Source organism: Sceloporus occidentalis, unplaced genomic scaffold (genome assembly GCF_023333645.1).
Source record: "Sceloporus occidentalis isolate IW3139 unplaced genomic scaffold, rSceOcc1.0.p SCAF_3, whole genome shotgun sequence".
NCBI classification, from domain to species: Eukaryota; Metazoa; Chordata; class Lepidosauria; order Squamata; family Phrynosomatidae; genus Sceloporus; species Sceloporus occidentalis.
In genome coordinates, this window is record NW_028316983.1 from 186,366,942 (window position 1) to 186,385,040 (window position 18,099).

The 18,099-nt window shown below is 42.4% G+C and overlaps 2 protein-coding genes and 1 long non-coding RNA gene across 6 annotated transcripts in view; 2 read left to right on the forward strand and 1 right to left on the reverse strand.

Annotated features, from left to right (window-relative positions):
• DLGAP1 (DLG associated protein 1) overlaps nucleotides 1-3,285 on the forward strand; it is a 427,607-nt gene extending 424,322 nt beyond the window's left edge. For 2 of the 3 annotated variants that reach the window (XR_016280604.1, XR_016280605.1), the window contains one exon: nucleotides 3,207-3,281. The gene's annotated coding sequence lies outside the window, so the exon portion shown is untranslated. Of the gene's footprint in view, nucleotides 1-3,206 lie in introns of all 3 variants that reach the window. The other variant, XR_016280603.1, reaches the window with a different exon arrangement.
• TGIF1 (TGFB induced factor homeobox 1) lies at nucleotides 244-13,781 on the reverse strand. 2 transcript variants are annotated; one of them, XM_089517122.1, is made up of 3 exons: nucleotides 13,102-13,781; nucleotides 3,151-3,371; nucleotides 244-1,275 (listed from the first exon to the last, which is right to left on the reverse strand). In XM_089517122.1, the coding sequence occupies exons 1-3, from the start codon at nucleotides 13,115-13,117 to the stop codon at nucleotides 721-723; spliced, it is 792 nt and encodes a 263-aa protein (XP_089373248.1). In that variant the 5' UTR covers nucleotides 13,118-13,781; the 3' UTR covers nucleotides 244-720. The 2 variants fall into 2 exon arrangements, with proteins under 2 accessions (XP_089373248.1, XP_089373249.1); XM_089517123.1 differs by lacking the exon at nucleotides 13,102-13,781 and adding an exon at nucleotides 11,780-12,626.
• LOC149317221 (uncharacterized) overlaps nucleotides 7,112-18,099 on the forward strand; it is a 31,369-nt gene continuing 20,381 nt past the window's right edge. Inside the window, exon 1 of the long non-coding RNA XR_016280606.1 lies at nucleotides 7,112-7,355. This is a non-coding gene — a long non-coding RNA (uncharacterized LOC149317221). The remainder of the gene's footprint in view (nucleotides 7,356-18,099) is intronic.

Genomic DNA, 18,099 nt, shown 5'->3' on the forward strand with positions numbered 1-18,099 from the left:
TTGTGCAAGATTCCCTTGCAGATTTTGAAGCAGTACATTCCCAGAGGAATCTATTTGGTTCAAAAAGAAATAGAATCATTACACATATTTTCTTTCAACAATAAAAAAGTCAGTTGCAGAAGCAATCTAAATCAAGCTTTAAAGATGCTTTGGAAAGGGTGCCTTCTATGATACAAAGGGGATGTCTTTCTTGAAACACTAATTCAACAAATACTCGCTGTAAATCTTTACTTAAAGAAAATATTTTATTGCATCATGAAAAAAGTATAATCATCCAAATTCAAACTTGTTTTAAAATCTGAAGTTGTTGTTTTTTTTTTTAAGACAGCCTGTTGGTATATTTTCTTCCACATGGGAATGATGTAAAGACTAATCATGTTACTAAATATTGCACAGTCTGAAATAACAACAATAAAAACAGTAACAAAAACAAAAGAAAATCACATAATTTGGGGAAACATCTCACATTTTGAAACAAAACCATACTAAGAAACATTTATTCATTTAATTTTAAAAAAGCAACTTCTCGTTTCTACAGTAGCTTTAAAGTTGGAATGACCGTGTTCCACTGAAAACCATTTCAGTGTGAGGAAGCTTAAGTCCAGCAATCCCTTGTGCAAATAAGATTCAAATGCATTTAAGTCTTTAATATCGCATAGACAATTGCCATATATTTCTATGACATCTCTGCCATGAAAGAAGAAAAATATGAAGAACTATTTATGCCAAGCGTTTTGCCTGCAGTTCCATCTCTGCTGCCTGTTTGAGTGCAACATCCACCAGGAGCTGAAACCCACTAAAATCCTGGTTGAGGTCTGGAGGAGTAGGAGGGGGAGTGTTGAAAAGCCCATTCTGTGCATTTGTACTTGGTCCCAACTTAGACATATCTTCCTGGTACAGAAGAGTGTTGTCTGTAAAATTGGTAGGAGAGGCCCGCTGCAAGTCATCTGGGGTTTGGCTTGCACTGCCGGACTGATCAAAATGGAAAGGAGTATCTTTCAATGCAGTTACTGTGGTGTGGCAAATTACTGATGGTCGAGCCAAAACAGATCCTGGGGAAGGAGGCTTACAAATCTTGTTTGGTCCTGTGTTCTCGGAAAGGAAGGAGCTCTCAATCAGGGGAATGCAGTGTTTTGCGCCAATGGAGAATTCCAGGCTGCCCTCAGCCATCTTGGCCCCTCGTCGCGAGATAGTGAATTGGTTGGGGTCTTTCCCATCCTTCCTCAGCATGTCAGGCAAAAGTCTGCGCCGTGCATTGATAAACCAGTTGCAGACCTAGGAACATAATGACATCTTAATTCCTACCTCCATTCATTTTGAACTCTGCACCCATAGAGAAGTTCAGTGAAAATCCATGAATCCCTTCAAGCAGATTCCTTTAACTAAAGGACAAAAGAAAGGCTGGCAGACAAGTTTTGACACACCCAATAGAAGGCCACTCTCTCCTTTCTTCCTGTTTCTACCAGCTCCAGAGCCTCAGGCTATCTAAAGACTGTTTAGCCTAACCCAATCAGTTTAGTTTTGAGCTCTGTACACATGTTAAACTATTGCCCATTGTTCATTTCATTTAGGTTAATTAACAACAGGAAAATGTTTTCTTGTGAAAGAGTAACTCCTCCCCAAAACAGTTACTGATTTGCCTTGTTCAACTGACTGTGTCAACAGGCAAAACAGGGATTACCTCACTGAAGTTTGCCCTGGTTTGATTATCAAGCCAGTTTCCTGGGCAATAAAAGACAGCTTAACAGTCCTTTTCATGTTTACTGGATAAGGATTGTTTCACCTTACTAAGAAATGATACCAGTAATTCAAAGAAAGCCATACACACTAAGAACAGATTTACAATGAACCTTACTATTCAGCAAACTGGGTTTATGCCATGCCAACAAAGACAACACAAAGACGCATGCATATGCCACTGCCCTCTGTTTTGCACACAACCAGTACAATATGCAAATATGAAGAAAACTACTGAGCTTATTCTGATTGCTATTTAAACCCATGAGGTTTGTTTGTTTTTAAACTAAGTAACAGCCAGAAAAGCTAGCATGATGTAGTGATTTGAATGCTAGACTAGGACTCTAGGAGACCAGGGTTTGAATTCCCATTTAGCCATGGAAACCCACTGGGTGACCATGGGCAAGACACACTCTTAGCCTCAGAGGAAGGTAGTGGAAAACCCCTATGAAGAAATCATGCCAAGAAAACCCATGATAGGGTTGCTTTAGGGTCACCCTAAGAGTCAGAAATGACTTGAAGTCACACAACAAAAACAGCAGCAAACTAGGAATAGACAGGGAGGTCCAAAACACACTGCAGAAATAATACAGTTTCAGACTGCTTTAACTGCCCTGGCTCAGTACTAGGGAATTCTGGGAACTATAGTTTTGTGAGACATTTAGCTTTCTCTGTCAGAGAACTCTGGTGCCACAATAAACAACAATTTTCAGGATTCCCTAGCACTGAGCCAGGGCAGTTAAAGCAGCCAGAAAGTGGATTATTTCTGCAGTATGTTTTGGACTGGAGATGCTAAACCCCACAAAGTTGGGGGACGGATCCTTGAAGTTCTAAAATGCTTGCACCCCCATCTTGGTGTTTTTAAGTTTTTTTCTTAAACAAACAAAGCAAAAAAACAAAACAAAAACCAAGATTGTTGAGAAGCCAAACCGACTGCAGCTTTTGAAGTCCTATCTCCCAGACAATGTCTAATGATACTTGATCTAATCTAATGACACTTGTTTCTGCATTCTGAAAAAGCTTTCTGTGTATTCACACAAAATATGCTATGCTTCTCAAAAAATAATGATTATAACTGTAGAAAACAGGGTGAAAACAAAAGTGAACTAGCATGCTCAGTATTGTGAACAAACCCCCCAAATCTTTTATTTGTTTAAGACAAGTGAGCATACTTGTGTATGTGCATTTTCCCAGATAACTGAACAGATTGACTTCTATGCGAATCTATACAGAACCTTTGCAATTTTAACATCCAACTGCTGCATTTGCCAGGGAGGGGGATAAACCTTGAAACTGATATTGTCATGTCCTCACTAAGGGGTAGCTGAGGATTTTTTTATGACATTTTACAAAGTCAAAGACAAGTGTGCGTAAGATTATACTCTCATGCTGGACCAGAATATTCTTAAATACCTGTAGTGTAGAGAGGTGTGTCTGTTTTGACAGTAGTGCTTTTTCTTGCTCTGAAGGATAAGCATTGTAGCGGTGTTCATATAGCCAGTCACGAAGTATCTGCACTGATTCCTTGGGCAGGTTACCCCGCCTCCTCCTCTTTATTGAACTGGCAGAAGAGGAAAGATCCAGAGGGACTTCCATATTGTCATCATCTTCAGTTTCACTGCCTGATACAGCACCTACAAATAAAACATTCAGTATTACATTATTACTCTGCATCTAGCCTTTTTGACCACCTTTTATTGTAAGCTTTCTTCAATTAAAACATGGTGATGTGTACTACAGAGAACCACTGTAAACTCTTTGTGTTTGTGACCTTCATTTTATGAAGTGACTCATTAGGCATAAGATGTATTTTACTTTAGCAACCATCTACCTGCAATAATTTATTTTATCATCTACCTGCACATATGTGTACAGTGGCTGCATCGTTTGAAGGACCATACAAACTACTGACTAGCAACTATGGTTATGTATCCAGTAAATTTTCCTTCAGAGCCAAATATCTCATGGTCAGGTAGGTCTAGCCAAAAGCCAAGAACATAAAAACAAAATGTTTAATTATGAATCAATTATATTAGAGCACTTCTTACTAACACAGTATAACTATTAGGTTTTTAAAGAACTTTCTGTTTTCAAGGAGCTTATCAAGTAAGGAAAGGAACACAAGAAAAACCTGTTGAAAGGTATTTTTGATACATATGACCAAGAATTAAACTGCAAGTACACAAACAAGAGAAGGTGCAGAAGGGGTGTGTGTGTAGGAAAGACCAACTGCAGAATAATTTTACACTCATTTTTTTTCTTCCTGCAGAACCAGTGATGACTCTTTTTCTGCCAAATGATCCTTTCATTCATTCATTCTCTCATATATATATATATAGTGTGTGTGCATGTGTCCTTCAAGTCACCTGTCAACTTATAATGACCCCATTAATTTCCTAGGGTATTCTTAGGCAAGGAATACTCAGAGGTGGCTTTGCCAGTTTCTTCCTCTGAAATATAACATACATCGCTTCGTATTCAAATTACTGCACATTTATTCCATTCATAAGATACATGTATGTGATCTTTACACATTTCATGAAGATTTCTATTCATAAACCTCTTAAAAGTTAAGCAGAAGTATGACATCTCTTGCAGTAAATCATAGGAAGCTGCCTTACAGCAAATCTTTCCCATAAGTCACTTGCTACTTTATCCATTTAACTAGAGATGCCAGCAAGCTGAACAATGCTGCTTCAGGCATTTCATATGCAACTACTGATCAATCACACTTCCACTTTGCCATACAAAGTAGTAATCTGTTGATTTTACAGTCATTTATCTGGAAATATAATCATACTAATTTAATGGAACTAAACAAGTCAATGTCAACATTCTAAATACTATACTCCAAGGAACACCTGAAGAAACCCAATAATATTGTAGACCAGCAAAGAAAATTCACTCTGGACGTTAAGTATTTTAATTATATTCAGCTAACTCCTTTTTCTCTGCATATGATTTTAATCTTGCCAGTTTTTTTTTAAGAATTCATATACAAGTCTGATAGAAGACTCTTCTCCCTTAATTTTGCCCAGTAACTAACCTGCCTTTGGAATCAGAGTGCAACACTATGCCAGTGTAAGAATGCAAACGGGACTCTCCTCAGTTGAAGAGGAAAATCCAATTGAATTTCAAACATGGCATGGAATAGAAATCAGTCCAAATCCAATATTCATGCAGTGTCCAACCCCTGGCCCCCACTGACAGTTCACTACAAGGGTAAGGAATGTGCATTCCCTCAAATGCTGCTGGACTAGATTTCTACAATCTTTCCCCATTGGCGCTGCTTCTGGCTAAGCCCAAAGAAGTTGCAGTCAAATAATATCTGTTATTTAATGTAATAATGCTTCCAACATAAGCAGCAATGGAAGTTAAACCATTTCAGCTTTCAGAACCACAACAGAAATAAATCTCCAGCACAGCAAGAGGATGTTTATGGCCAAGCTAGGGAAGACACCTCATCCGTGCTACTCAGTCCCTGGACTGGTACCAACTCCTGAACCATTGACTGCCAGTCTCTGGCAAGTTTCCAGGAAAGAAAAGCAGCAACTGTCACTAATGGATACAGATATTGTAATGAACCCTAACAGTTGGAAAATAACTGCTCGCACCCCATTTCAGATAGCCTGAGAAGCACTGATCTATATTAGTCTATCCCTATTAACAACAGAACTAGAAATATTACACTTGGAACTTAGGCTTTAAGCAATTTTGACACATAGAAACTCAACTCTATTTCTGAAACTAGAGCTTGCAAGGACAGCACAGCACAAAAAAGAGGGAAAGGGTCAGTAGGGAGTAAAAGATTATGCTTCATAAGTACACTAGATGTAAGGTGTTCAAGAAACAGTGGTGTGCATGCAGAGCATTGAAACAATGATAACCGCAAAATGTTTCCCTGCACTGGTTTAACTTACGCTGGTTTAACAACCCAACTGACAATAGCAGTGTCTACTACATATAGTGTCTGTTATACACTCAGGATAAGCATGCATTGTGCAGAATGGGCATTACCAGAATCCATCTGTTCATGCATTCATTCACTGAATGTATAAACAGCTCCATGTTGGAGTGATGTTCAAGAGATCCAAACAATTAAATTTAAAAAGACATAAAATGATAACCAGCATTTTGGACAAGAAAAGTCTTTAACAGAGACTAAAATCAGAGTATTGCAAGTTCAGTTGGAAAAAACATTCCTCAGGATGTTTCTACTCTTACAGAAATTTGTACAGGTTATGGTCATATAGTGTGGAAGGCAACTGACAGCATGGACACATATTCCAACTATTTCCGTGCAGGAACTACTGAACAGAAAACTCACAATTCTTTTTCCCTTGCAAAGCCAGGACATATAGAACAGCACAGTCAATCTTTGGAGACAGAGGTCTAGTGTAACTGCCTCTGTGGGACGGATGAATGCTGTCGTGACATCACCTTCCCCAACAAGTAATTCCTTAATCAGAGGCAACAAGGAGGCTGCCACCTTCAAATTTAAGAGCTACAGGGAAAAAACAGCCTCATTTCTTTTATGGATTCAATTACCTCTTGCAGTCTGTCAGTGCTGCAATAGCTCATCCCCATATTTCTCTTGGATGTCCATAGGCAACCAGACAGCCATACAACGTGCACAAAGACACGTCCCCACTCTTTGTAGCACAGCGGTGGCAAGAGTTGCTGCAGCAAAAACAGAAACAGCCAACACAGCTGCCAAATTGTTGGCAGCTCCCAAGCCTTTGCTGGGTACATTATAGCTGTGATCCACCACGAAGCTCTACCAATATGAGATACATGTGCTCCTAAGCAAGTGATATGAACTTTCCCCAAGTGCATCTTCCTTACATATGTACCCTCATTCTTCCCTATGTGTGTATCCCCCACTCTATTCCAATTCCCTGCAAAATGCTGGTTCCCCACATAGACATAACAATACAAACACATGGTGTGTAGTGTTAATTAACCTAATCTGCAAAAAAGAATTGTTTCCATAGCAGCATTCAAATACTTCTCCTGGGATGCCTTCTCCATGCAAGCCTCCCATGGTTCAGCTACACAGACACTTCTATACGGGGCTGGTGTGCACTGTTCTCCCTTTCTGGCTGCCTCATTGTACTGTACATTGTAGACAGAGAGATTATATGTTCTGCTATAGCAGGTGAGATCATGGGGTCATTTGGTCCTTGTCCTGTTTGACTGGTGCCTTCATACAGGACAGCAGGTAGTACAAAGCAGCAGTACAAGACAAATCAATGGAGCCACAAACATTACACAAGCATTTATGCAATGGGCCCTGCCTGTCATGCTAAAAGATTTTAATTAGCTCAATATGGATGTTGCCTTAAAGGAAAAGAAAAAAGCCTGAAACTTGTCCTGAAAAGTGTTTTCAAATGACAAGATACGCATGTGCTGTTTTCAAAAACGAAACCGAGACTTTGTTCTAGGCCCTTCCCATTGCAAAACAGAAAGTTGGAATTGGTAAATCTCCCACCACCATCACGCACGCACACACACACAGAAACCCCACACACAATGAAAATTTAAAGCAAGAACAAACAAGCCGTGCTGCCTGCCCTTTGATCTGCTTACTTATTGTGACATGTTCCTTCTGCTAAGAGGTTAGTGATACAAAACAGGTTTGGACTAAACAGGAGAAAACTGCCATGCAATTTCTCTTGGGGGTAATGAGCTGATTTCAATAAAGGCAGCTCTTTGAACTGCCAGGAAAGAGTCTCCGTAGTTGTGCAGAAGCAGCACCAACAGGAAACTACAGGGAGGGAGTGGATCTCTCCCCAGTCCAGCTGATCTCTTATTAGAGCAAAGGCCACTCTGGGGCTGTTTATACTGGTGCCCTGGCGCTGATTACAGGCTCACTGAGGTTTTGCCTCTTGTTAGTAATCAGCCTGTGCTCTTGATTTCCTGTTTTAACAGGGCACCGTTAAACGTCTGCCTTGCAAGCAGACTCTCTCATCGGCTGAAATTGGAAAAGTTCCTTTTTTTGGATTGCGAACCCCTGCAGCCATGCTAGCTGTGGAGTTCTGGAAGCAGTGGACCAAAATTTAACTTTTCCACATAGCTGTGTTGTTGTTTTTACAAAAACTACCTGGATAGATACAGATATCTGTAATATTACATCTGTAATGTTGGCAATATTTAATTATCATTTAACTTTAGTAATCAGTGTTTTAGTTCTGTCTTTTTAAATTACTGTAACCCGCCTTGAATCCCACTGTGAGAGAAAGGCAGGATATAAATCCTTGAAATAATAATCATTCTGGAGAGCTCCCTTGCTCAATTTAGTGATTTTATTAGCAGGCTTCCAAGTTCTTAACAGTGTCTCAGTGACAAAAATACTGAAAAGCGCAGCTGGGCTGCATCCGCACTGCAAATATAATCCCATTTGACACTGCTTTAACTGCCATGACTCAGTGCTATGGAACTCTGGGAATTGTAGTTTGCTGTGGCACCAGGGCTCTCTGATACAGAAAGATGAACGGCTCACAAAACTACAATTGCCAGAATTTCATAGCACTCTGCCATGACAGTTAAAGTGGTGCCAAATTGAAATATTTCTGCAGTACAGAAGCACCTATGGTATAAAACAAAACATTAGGATTCACACTGGTTTACCTTAATGCAGCCACATTATGTGAACATGACTATCAGCCTCACTAAAATAACTAAATGTTCAGTTCTTGTGTGTGTTTGCCTTCAAGTCATCTGCTGACCTATGGAAACCCCATGAGTCTCACAGGGCTTATGCAAAGAATACTCAGAGGTGGTTCTACTAGTTTCTTCCTCTGCAATATGGCTGACAGTACGTGGTATTCATTGGTGGTCTCCCAACCAAGGACTAGCAAGGGCTTTCATTGCTTAGCTTCCAAGATCAGACAGGATCTAGTGCCTTTAGGGTATTTAAGTTCTCATTTGTGCCTCAAACTACTGTAAGTGTTTTACCACTACTATTTCCAGCAGACAAATCTACAGTTACAATTTGCACTGCACTAGCAGATCAAGTACAAAGTTTACAAGTACACATTACTTTTGGCTAGCTTTTTAGCTTCTGTTTGAATGAGTTTTCTGGACTTTTATACCACATGACAGATTAACAAAATTGTTTGCACATTAGAGAGAAATAGCCACATTGAAAAACAGATGGGACAAAATTATGGAAGAGATTTCCTATGAAAATTTATATCAAGAGGATAGCGTAGAAACCGCCTTACAAAAAGCAGCCTCTCCTTTGTCAGAGAACAACAACAGGCTAGAACAAAGAACAAAACTCTCAGTTGGTGTCTTCTGAAACTCTGGTCTCTTTTGCTAGAGCAAAACAGACACATCTAGAATATACCTACAAAGTTTTATTACTGCATGTGGTTAAAAGGCAGCTTTAAGGTTCAAATTGTATCTAAATTTGTCAGGCAAAAAAAAAAAAGGTTTTCTACACATGTGGTAAACTTTTTTCCAAATGTAATCAAGGAAGAAAAATACCAAGCCCAAGACTGACACTGATACTGGCCTAAGGCTAAACAACGTTAAGAGTGTCTGCAACAGCCAACGGAAGAAATATTTCTTGAGAAACAAGGGCTGCCCTATTGTCTCCTAACTTGCCCAACAAGTGGCATGCACAGATTTACAGGTTGCTTTCAAGACACTCAGATACAAGGCCAGGAGAAATCAAGGAGCAACTATTTGTATCTTTTTAGCCTGGTGAGCTTACTTTGACATGCTGTATTTCTAACTTCAACACCACCACACATATTACCATGTGGCCCTCTAGTAGACCAACTCTAGTAGAACTTCCCTCACTTTGGAAATTAAAGAGGATAGTTTATTGATTTGAATGAGAGTACTTTCCATTTTGGACAAGGAAATATAATACACTGATTTGTAACATGTCTATCATCAAGTCTAATGAAAAGTCTTCTGGCACCTTAAAGAGTGACTAAGTTAATACGCATCAGCCTTCATGAACTTCATGCATCAACTGTCACGCTGAACTGGCTGACACAGACACACATGGGTGTGAGGAAGAAAAAAATACACAATGATGTCAGAGAAGGAAATGAAATGTTAGAAATGCAAACAGCAATGATTATATTAAAGCTTTGTTGTGTGCCTCCGAGTTGCTTCTGATCTATGGCAACCTTTATCATGGGTTTTTTGGCAAGATGAAGCTGAGAGTGTGTGATGTGACATGGCCCAGTGAGGATTAAAACCCTTATCTCCATAGCCCTAGTCCAGCATTCAAACTGCTACACCATGCTGGCTTAAAGTTTACTTTATGTAATATAACTGCCTAACTAATTCTAGTTTATGGTAGTGACACATTCACAAAAAGTAATGCAATAACCATTCACAAAGAAGCGTTAGGCTTGTCATTATTTGCGTAGGTAGTAATATAAAAATTATATGTAGGGATACTCTATACAACCCAAACCAATTGGGTGGATAGGGGGCAATTTCTTTAGTTGCTACTAGACTATATTAACTCCCTTGCCTTAACCTTCCCCAGGTTTCATTATTAACTTCTATGCTTCCCAAAAGGTGTCAGCTTAACTTGAATACACAGATACAGTAAACCTAACCTTTAAAAAAAAAAAAGGGGGGGGGCTTTTTTGTTTGAAATTCAGGCATCTGCAAATTTTTCCAATTCCCATTTTATAATATGCGCTCCCCAAAACCAATGGATTCCTCATTTACAAATGCCTTCATTCTGCCCTGCTATTGTTTCATTGTTTTCTTCCACGCACTAAACTCACTAGCCAAGTGCATGGATTCTTAGGCTGCATCCACACTAGAGAAATAACCCACATTGACTGTCCTAACTCAAGGCTATGAACTTCTGGGAGTTGGAGTTTGTTGTGGGCCCAGAGCGGAGCAAAGCTCCGCTCTGGGCCCCACAACAAACTCCAACTCCCAGAATTCCATAGCCTTGAGCCAGGGCAGTCAATGTGGGTTATTTCTCTAGTGTGAATGCAGCATTAGTGTCCTTTGAAAAGCATTCAAGCTGCAAAGTGGAACACTTGATAGTATATACTGCAATGTAATCAGGAAAGAAGATTGGGGGGGGGGGAGATAGCTAGTAGGTAGTAGTAACTTTTTACATTTAAACACAAGAAAGAAAGAAAGAAAGAAAGAAAGAAAGAAAGAAAGAGGGGGAGAGAACCACAATGCTGCTGGCCCTGGAGTGGAAAGCTTGAACAATGGAAGCAGTAGCAGCAGACAGGAAACTAGCTCACCATCACTGTGCAAATAGAGGGAGAGAGAGCATAGGAATGCTCTAAAAATAACTGCAAATTATTCATTCTGGGGGGGAAAACTGGGTTCAATAATGCTAGATATTTATCCAAACTGGGAAAGAACAGAAGGCAGGATGTGTCTATGTTCAGCCACAGAGAGCTCATCCATGGCATGTAACATCCAAAATCACTTAAGGGAGCTGAGACAAAGTGAAGCATTTCAAACACAAACGCTTTATCTTGATAGTACATTTCATTTATTGTGGATTATATTTGCAGGTCTGACTCTACACTTCAGAGCCCAGCTTCTTTTGTGTTTACATTTAGTTTGTAAACTCCCTATGTAAACTATAAGCTACAAGTGGATGTCCATAGGCACCAACTGTTGCTGCTAGGCTCTCGACAAAGAGGTTTTTTCTCTGAACCATAAATACAAAACAGGTCATTAAAAGCAAACCGCCTCTAGAGAATGCAGTGCTCAGGCTTAAATGTTATACTACTGTATGTACTTGACTATAAGTCGAGGGCAAGTTTTGGGGCCAAAGTTATGGATTTTGCTGTGACCCATGGATAAGTTGAGGGTAAAATTTAGGGGCATGTAACAAACAATCTAAAGGATGAAGCAAAGCAAAACAATGTGAAAAAATGTATAAAATTCCAGCAGACATAACTCTTTGTGCATACTCTTAAGGTTGGCTGGAAGAGAGAGTAGAGGGGGTTGGTGCTTGACATATTATACTCTTGCTTTTCACCTGGAGATAGTTCCTTCTTTTAAATAAGTGTTAAGATACAGTACTTACATTGACCCATGGATAAGTCGACTCAGTTTTTGGGGGGTCAACTTTTTGACCTAAATTCCTAGACTTATACATAAGTATATGCAGTTCTTGTTTGGATTATTCTAAAACCTCCAAGGGTAGAAGCAAAACATTTGGAAAAGTTGTTTTTTTCAAACAACAACAACAAGGTTACATAGCTAGCCACTCTGTTTTAAAGTCACTTGGATTAATCACTCCTGCTAAAAAGTAAACCCCATCAAGTACAACAGAGTATAGGATGGCAATTGAAAACGGTGGGGCTTCAATTCAGAGTAACTGTTGCTGTAAGGTTTCATCAGATGGAAACTCCACTCGGTCAAACGATGCCCCCAAAGTTTTCCTTTGCACCAAAGTTTCCCATCCTGCTCTCTTTTCAGCTGAAGGATAATAAAAGCATGTTTCCACAAGCCCAGTGTCTTTATGTTTCCAAAGCTGAACCGTTTGGGAAACCGACGTTTAAATGGCTCCACCTCCCCCTGGATCCGAAAATGGCAAACAAAGAAAGCCTCCTTTTGCTCTTGTCTTTCAAAGAACACTATGGAGAGATGTTTGGGTTTTTTTCCCTTTCCCCCTCCAAAGGCAGAGAGAATGAGAGAGAAAGGGAGAGAGGAGAGGAAAAACCCTGAGGGGCAGCCTTGATTAATCTAGTCTGGGTTTCACATTGGGTTTTAAAGAAAGAAAGTATGTGTAGGAGAGAAAGAGAAAGGAGGGAGGGAAGGTGGGGAGGGAAAACTTTGCCAGGACACAAAGGGAGAGAGGGAGACACGGTTTTGAGGGGGCTACATCCAAGCATTCACCAGCCTTGCTCCTGTTTTGTCTGGCGGGGAAAAGACTCACCTCCTATTGAAAGAAAAGGTCCGGGAGCAGGAGCTTTGGGAGACTTGAGCTGCTTCCTCAGAGGCATGTTTGGAGGGGAGAATCCAGACAGACCTCTAAACATGCCTCTGAGGAAGCAGGCTCAAATCTCCCAAAGCTCCTGCTCCAGCCTCTTTCTTTCAATGGGGTCCCACATGCTCTTTCCTTCACTTAGTATCCAAGATGCTGCCAGATCCCTAGTCCCCAGACCAGCACGTTCCAATCGATGGCTTCCCTTAGCCAAGGACTATGCAGACTTGCTTCTACTTTGCCAGACTCTTCCTCTGATCTGCAGCCAGGGCTCCAGGCAAGAAAAGCAGCCTTAGGCGTCCCTGAAAAGTGAGGTTCAGCCACCCAGTGTCTCTGGCAGCCTTCCTGGCCCCCAAGCCTCGTGGAAGCCTCCCCAGGCCGAGGGCCAGGCCAAGTCCCAGCCCCAAGAGCCTACTTACTCTTCGGAGTTTTCATCTTGGAGGCTGGGGGCTCCTTCTGCCCAATCTTGGCAGCCCTTTGCTTTTTAACCCCAAGGCGGTTGTGGAAGGGAAGGGGAAGGGGCACGAAGGGACAAGCAAGGCAGGGAGGAAAAGTGGTGGAGGAGAGAAAGTAGGAAGGAAGGTGAGTAGAAAGTAACTTGGAGGGAGGGAAGTGTGTGTGGAGGGGTAGAAAGTAACTTGGAAGGAAGAAAAGAGAGTAGAAGGAAGTAACTTGGAAGGAAGGAAAGTAACTTGGAAGGTAGGTAGGTAGGTATAAAGTAACTTGGAAGGAGGCAAGGAGGGTGAATGAGTAGAAAGTAACTTAGAGGAGGGAGGGGAGGCAGGAAGGTGAATGAGTGAGTAGAAAGTAACTCGGAGGGAGAGGGAAAGTCGTGGCAGGGGCCCCGTGGGCTGAGTGGCGTGGCTCCTCTCTGGAGTCAACTGTAGAGCCGCCTGCCTGCCCTCCTCTCTCCCTCTGAGCCTCTTGTTGTCTTTGTTCGGGCCAAGGCAGGGAAGCAAGCGCCGCTGGCGGCTTCCACCACGAGGTGCTCCCTTCCTCCTCCTCCTCCTCCCTGCCCCCCTCCCTTTCCCCAGCAGCCAGACCGCCCTGCGATGAGTAAGGCGCCGCCGGGGAGAGGAGCCAGGGACGCCTCCTCCTCGCCCTCTTTCCCCGCCCCTGGGCTGGTGGAAGGGGCAGAGGCTCCTCCTGCTCACACTGAGGAAATAACCCGGTTTGGCACCGCGTTGACTGCCTCCCTGGCTCTTTGCTATGGAATTCTGGGAGTTGGAGTTTGTTGTGGGGCCCAGAGCGGAGCTCCGCTCTGGACCCCACAACAAACTCCAACTCCCAGAATTCCATAGCAAAGAGCCAGACAACAAGTTAAAGCGCTGCCAAACCGGGTTAATTCTCCAGTGTGGATTTATTTTGTTTGTTTTTGTTTAGTTCTTTTTAAAAGTGGCAACAAAACAAACTCATGTGACTCCTTGGAGGAAAGTCTCTCAGGGCTAGGCTCAGCCCTCTTGAGTAAATACGTCCCTCCTCCTCCTCCTCCTCCTCCGCCTGGGCCGAGTTTACTGACTTGCTCCCAGATGGCGCCATAAGCGCCGACTGAGGGGAGACCAACGCTTCCCGCCAAAAGGCGGCCCTGTGGTTGTCTATATTCTCTCCACACTCCTCCTCCTCTCTCACACACAAGTTATTATTCACAGCTATAACCGTGTTGTAGCACCTTTGGGAGGAAAGAAATTGGCAGCATGAGCTTTCCTAGACTTCAATCTACTTCCTCAGATGCATTACACTGTCCTCCATTTGGATCATGACTTGAAATGCATAAATCAACATTTATGTGTTTATAACTCAGGATGACCAGACATCCTCTTTTTCCAGGCTGTGTCCTACATTTCTACCTTCTATTCAGGAGGGATTCCAGAGTGTCCTCCATTTGGAGTATGACTGAAAAGCATGAACTTATAGTTACATTAGTGTTTTAGCTTTTCCACGGCTAAGAAGCATGAACTGACATTTATAGGAGCATTTTTAACTCAGGGTGACCAGGCGTCCTCCTTTTCCAGGACCTGTCCTAACTTTCAACCTTGTGTCTAGGAGGAATGTCAAAATGTCCTCCATTTGGAGCATGACTAAGGAGCATGGGTTTCTATTTATATGAGTGTTTTTAGCTTTTATTTCGTCCTGTCCTCTATTTCTTTCTTGCATGTCCTCCATTTTGTGGCACCTTAGCCTTTCAGCTACACAGAGAGAGAGAGAGAGAGACATTTTTCCCACTTCACCCAGAACTGGTTCCAAAGTCCACTCCTTTAATGAGGAGGGTGCTTGCTTCTGGTGTTTCCAGAGCCCCTTACAGAGAGAAGAAGAGGCAGGCTGGGCTAGGCAAACACATCTGCTCTTGGGCTTGAAAGCAGCATGTGTCATGGGAGCAGGAAAGAAAACAAGGCAACCTCTCTCTTGCTCAAGGATGAGTCCTCCCAGGTTCCTGGGTTCAGGAAAGCAAAGTCTTGGTGACTAAAAGGCAAATGTCATGGCACACCTGCCTGAGAAAGAAAACCTCCTAACACCTTAAGGGAAAGTGGATCTGCATCCTCACTGAAGAAAGAATCCAGGCCCACACCACTTTTTCACTGCCACTTTAATCCAGGTTGATACCATTTTTTAACTGCCATTTTCATCTGACACCACTTTTTCACTGACACTTTAATCCAGGCTGAGACACCACTTTTTAACTGCCACTTTAGTCCACTTGACTGGCACCACTTTTTCACTGCCATTTTAACCCAGACTCCAGACTGACACCACTTTTAACTGCCATTTTCATCTAGACTGACACAACTTTTTAACTGCCACTTTTAAACTGCCACGTTAATCCAGGCCGACACCACTTTTAAACTGCCATTTTCATCTAGACTGACACAACTTTTAAACTGCCACTTTAATCCAGGTCCACACCACTTTTTAACTGCCATTCTAACCCAGCCCAGCACCATGTTTTCTCTGTCACTTTTCACCCTCTGGCTGGCAAGTCACACTCTCTCAACCTCAGGAGAAAGCAATGGCAAACCTCCTCTGAGCGACTCTTGCCAAGAAAACCCCATATGGTGGGGGGGAGGGGATGATTGCCTTAAGTCAGATACGATTTGAAGGCACACAACCACAACAATGAGGCGACCCTATCATCAATGTCCATCTGTGTGTGTGGGGGGGGGTGTGCTTTGACTGAGAGTTCCTGCATGGCAGGGGATTGGACTGGATGGCCCTTGTGGTCTCTTCCAACTCTAGGATTCTATGGCAAGTTTCTTCAAGAGGGGGGAGGTCTGCCATGGCCTTCCCCTCAGGCTGAGAGAGCAGGGTTTCCAAAGTGGTAGTAGTGCAACACTTAACCCACTACGCCACACTGGCTCCCTCTCCTCCTCGTGAAGAATGTTTCCAGGAGGCGATGAGAGCTTCCTTGCCTGGAGGCTGAGGCCAGGCTGGCTCACATCCGGTGGGCCTTGTGTGTAAACTATGAGTGGCGCTGACTCACTCGCAGCAAAGCCAATGAGTGGGGAGGAGGAGGAGGCGACTTTCGGGGGAAAGCCCCGTTTGTGTTATTACTGGAGCCTCTCTGTGTGAAGGACCATTTCCTGGTTACGAAAGCAAAGTGAGAGTGTGAGATTGAGGGCCCAGACAGACAGGCCAAAATAAAGTTGCTTCGGGTCACTTTGGAGGTATGCTGTTTAAATGATGCATGCGTCCTAAGAAGCTGGAAGCTGTGCCAAAGCCACACTCCAGTCCTAAGGACTGGTGCGCAGCTTTGGTGCAGCTTCTGGCCCCTTAAGATGGAATGTGTCATTTAAACAGCATACCTCCAAAGTGACCCAAAGCAACTTTATTTTGGCCTGCTTGTTCCGGCCCTGAGGCTGCATCCGCACAAAGGAAATAATGCAGTTTGACCCCTCTTTAACAGCCATGGCTCAAGGCAGCACCTCTGGTGTCGCAACAAACTACACTTCCCAGAATGCCATCGCCTTGAGCCATGGCTGTTAAAGGGGTCAAACTGCATTATTTCCTTTGTGCGGATGTAGCCTAGAGAGGGCCAATTCAGACCTAACACACCACCAAGTCAACACACAACAGACCGAAGCCATTCAAGGAATCTGGAATGAAGACTTTGGTGGGAGTTTTAGTTAGAAAGGATTAGGGGCTGATTCAGGGAAATGGAGTTCAAAAGCTCCTTTTCTCTCTTTTTTCTTTCCTCCCAAAACACACTGCAGAAATAATCCACTTTGAGTCTGCTTTAACTGCCCTAGGGAATCCTGGGAATGGTCGTTTGTTGTGGCTCCAGAGAAAGCTCTCTGACAGAAAAAGGCTAAATGTCTCCCAAAACTACAGTTCCCAGAATTCCCTAGCATTGAGCCTCAAGATGGATTATTTCTGCAGTGTGTTTTGGACCTGAGTTAAAGCTAGGGTTTCATATAGCTCACAACTTCTTAAGTAACTGTCTGTTGAAGTCGAAAGCTTTCATGGCTGGCATCCATAGTTTTTTGTGGGTTTTTCGGGCTATGTGGCCGTGTTCTAGAAGAGTTTATTCCTGGTGAAACATCAGGAATAAACTCTTCTAGATAATAAACTCTTCTAGAACACGGCCACATAGCCTGAAAAACCCATAAAAAAACTATTAACTGTTTATTGTTGTTGTGTGCCTTCAAGTTGTTTTCCAACTTATGGCAACCCTAAGGTGAATCCATCATGGGGTTTTCTTGGCATGCTTCTTCAGAGGGGGTTTGCCATTGCTGTCTTCGGAGGCTGAGAGAGTGTGACTAGCCCAAGGTCACCCATTGGGTTTCCATGACCCAGCTGGGTTCGATCTCCAGTCATAGTCCAAGGCTCAAACCACTACACCCTGCTGGCTCCATAAGTATCCTCAGGCATTTTTAAAGAAAACAACAATAATAATCAGAGGCCTATTTACATCCGCTTGTTAAAAAGAACTATTACTGAAGAAAGTCAGAGAAGAATGTGCTAAGGTAGGCTTTATGTTGAAGGTAAAGAAAAGAAAAATAAATGACCAACTACACAAATTAATCCTAGATAATGATAAAATAGTAAAATAGTACACAAATGGAGCATGCCAAAGAGTTCCAAGGGAAAAAAAATCTCAACCTGCTTTATTGAGTACAGCAAAGCATTTGACTATATAGAGCATGAAAAGTTATGGAGGGCTCTCAAGATCATGGGAATGCCACTACATCTGATAGTCCTGATGCGGAATCTGTACTGCAGAAATTAAAACAGGATATAGAGAAGCCAAATGGTTCCCAATTGGTTTAGGCAAGGCTGGATTTCATCACCTTAAAGAATATGTTGGGATACAAATCTTTTTGGCAGATATACCAGGCTCTGGGTAGCCATAACTATGTGACAACAGACTCAGATTACAGTACTTGGTAGAATACCGCGAATGTTCCTCAAAACATTCCATGTTT

Excerpts from the sequence above, each read along its gene's own strand:
- TGIF1 (XM_089517122.1), bottom strand. Across the intron at positions 1,276-3,150 it reads CACACCTCTCTACACTACAG|GTCTGCAACTGGTTTATCAA; the intron begins GTATTTAAGAAT and ends TTATGTTCCTAG.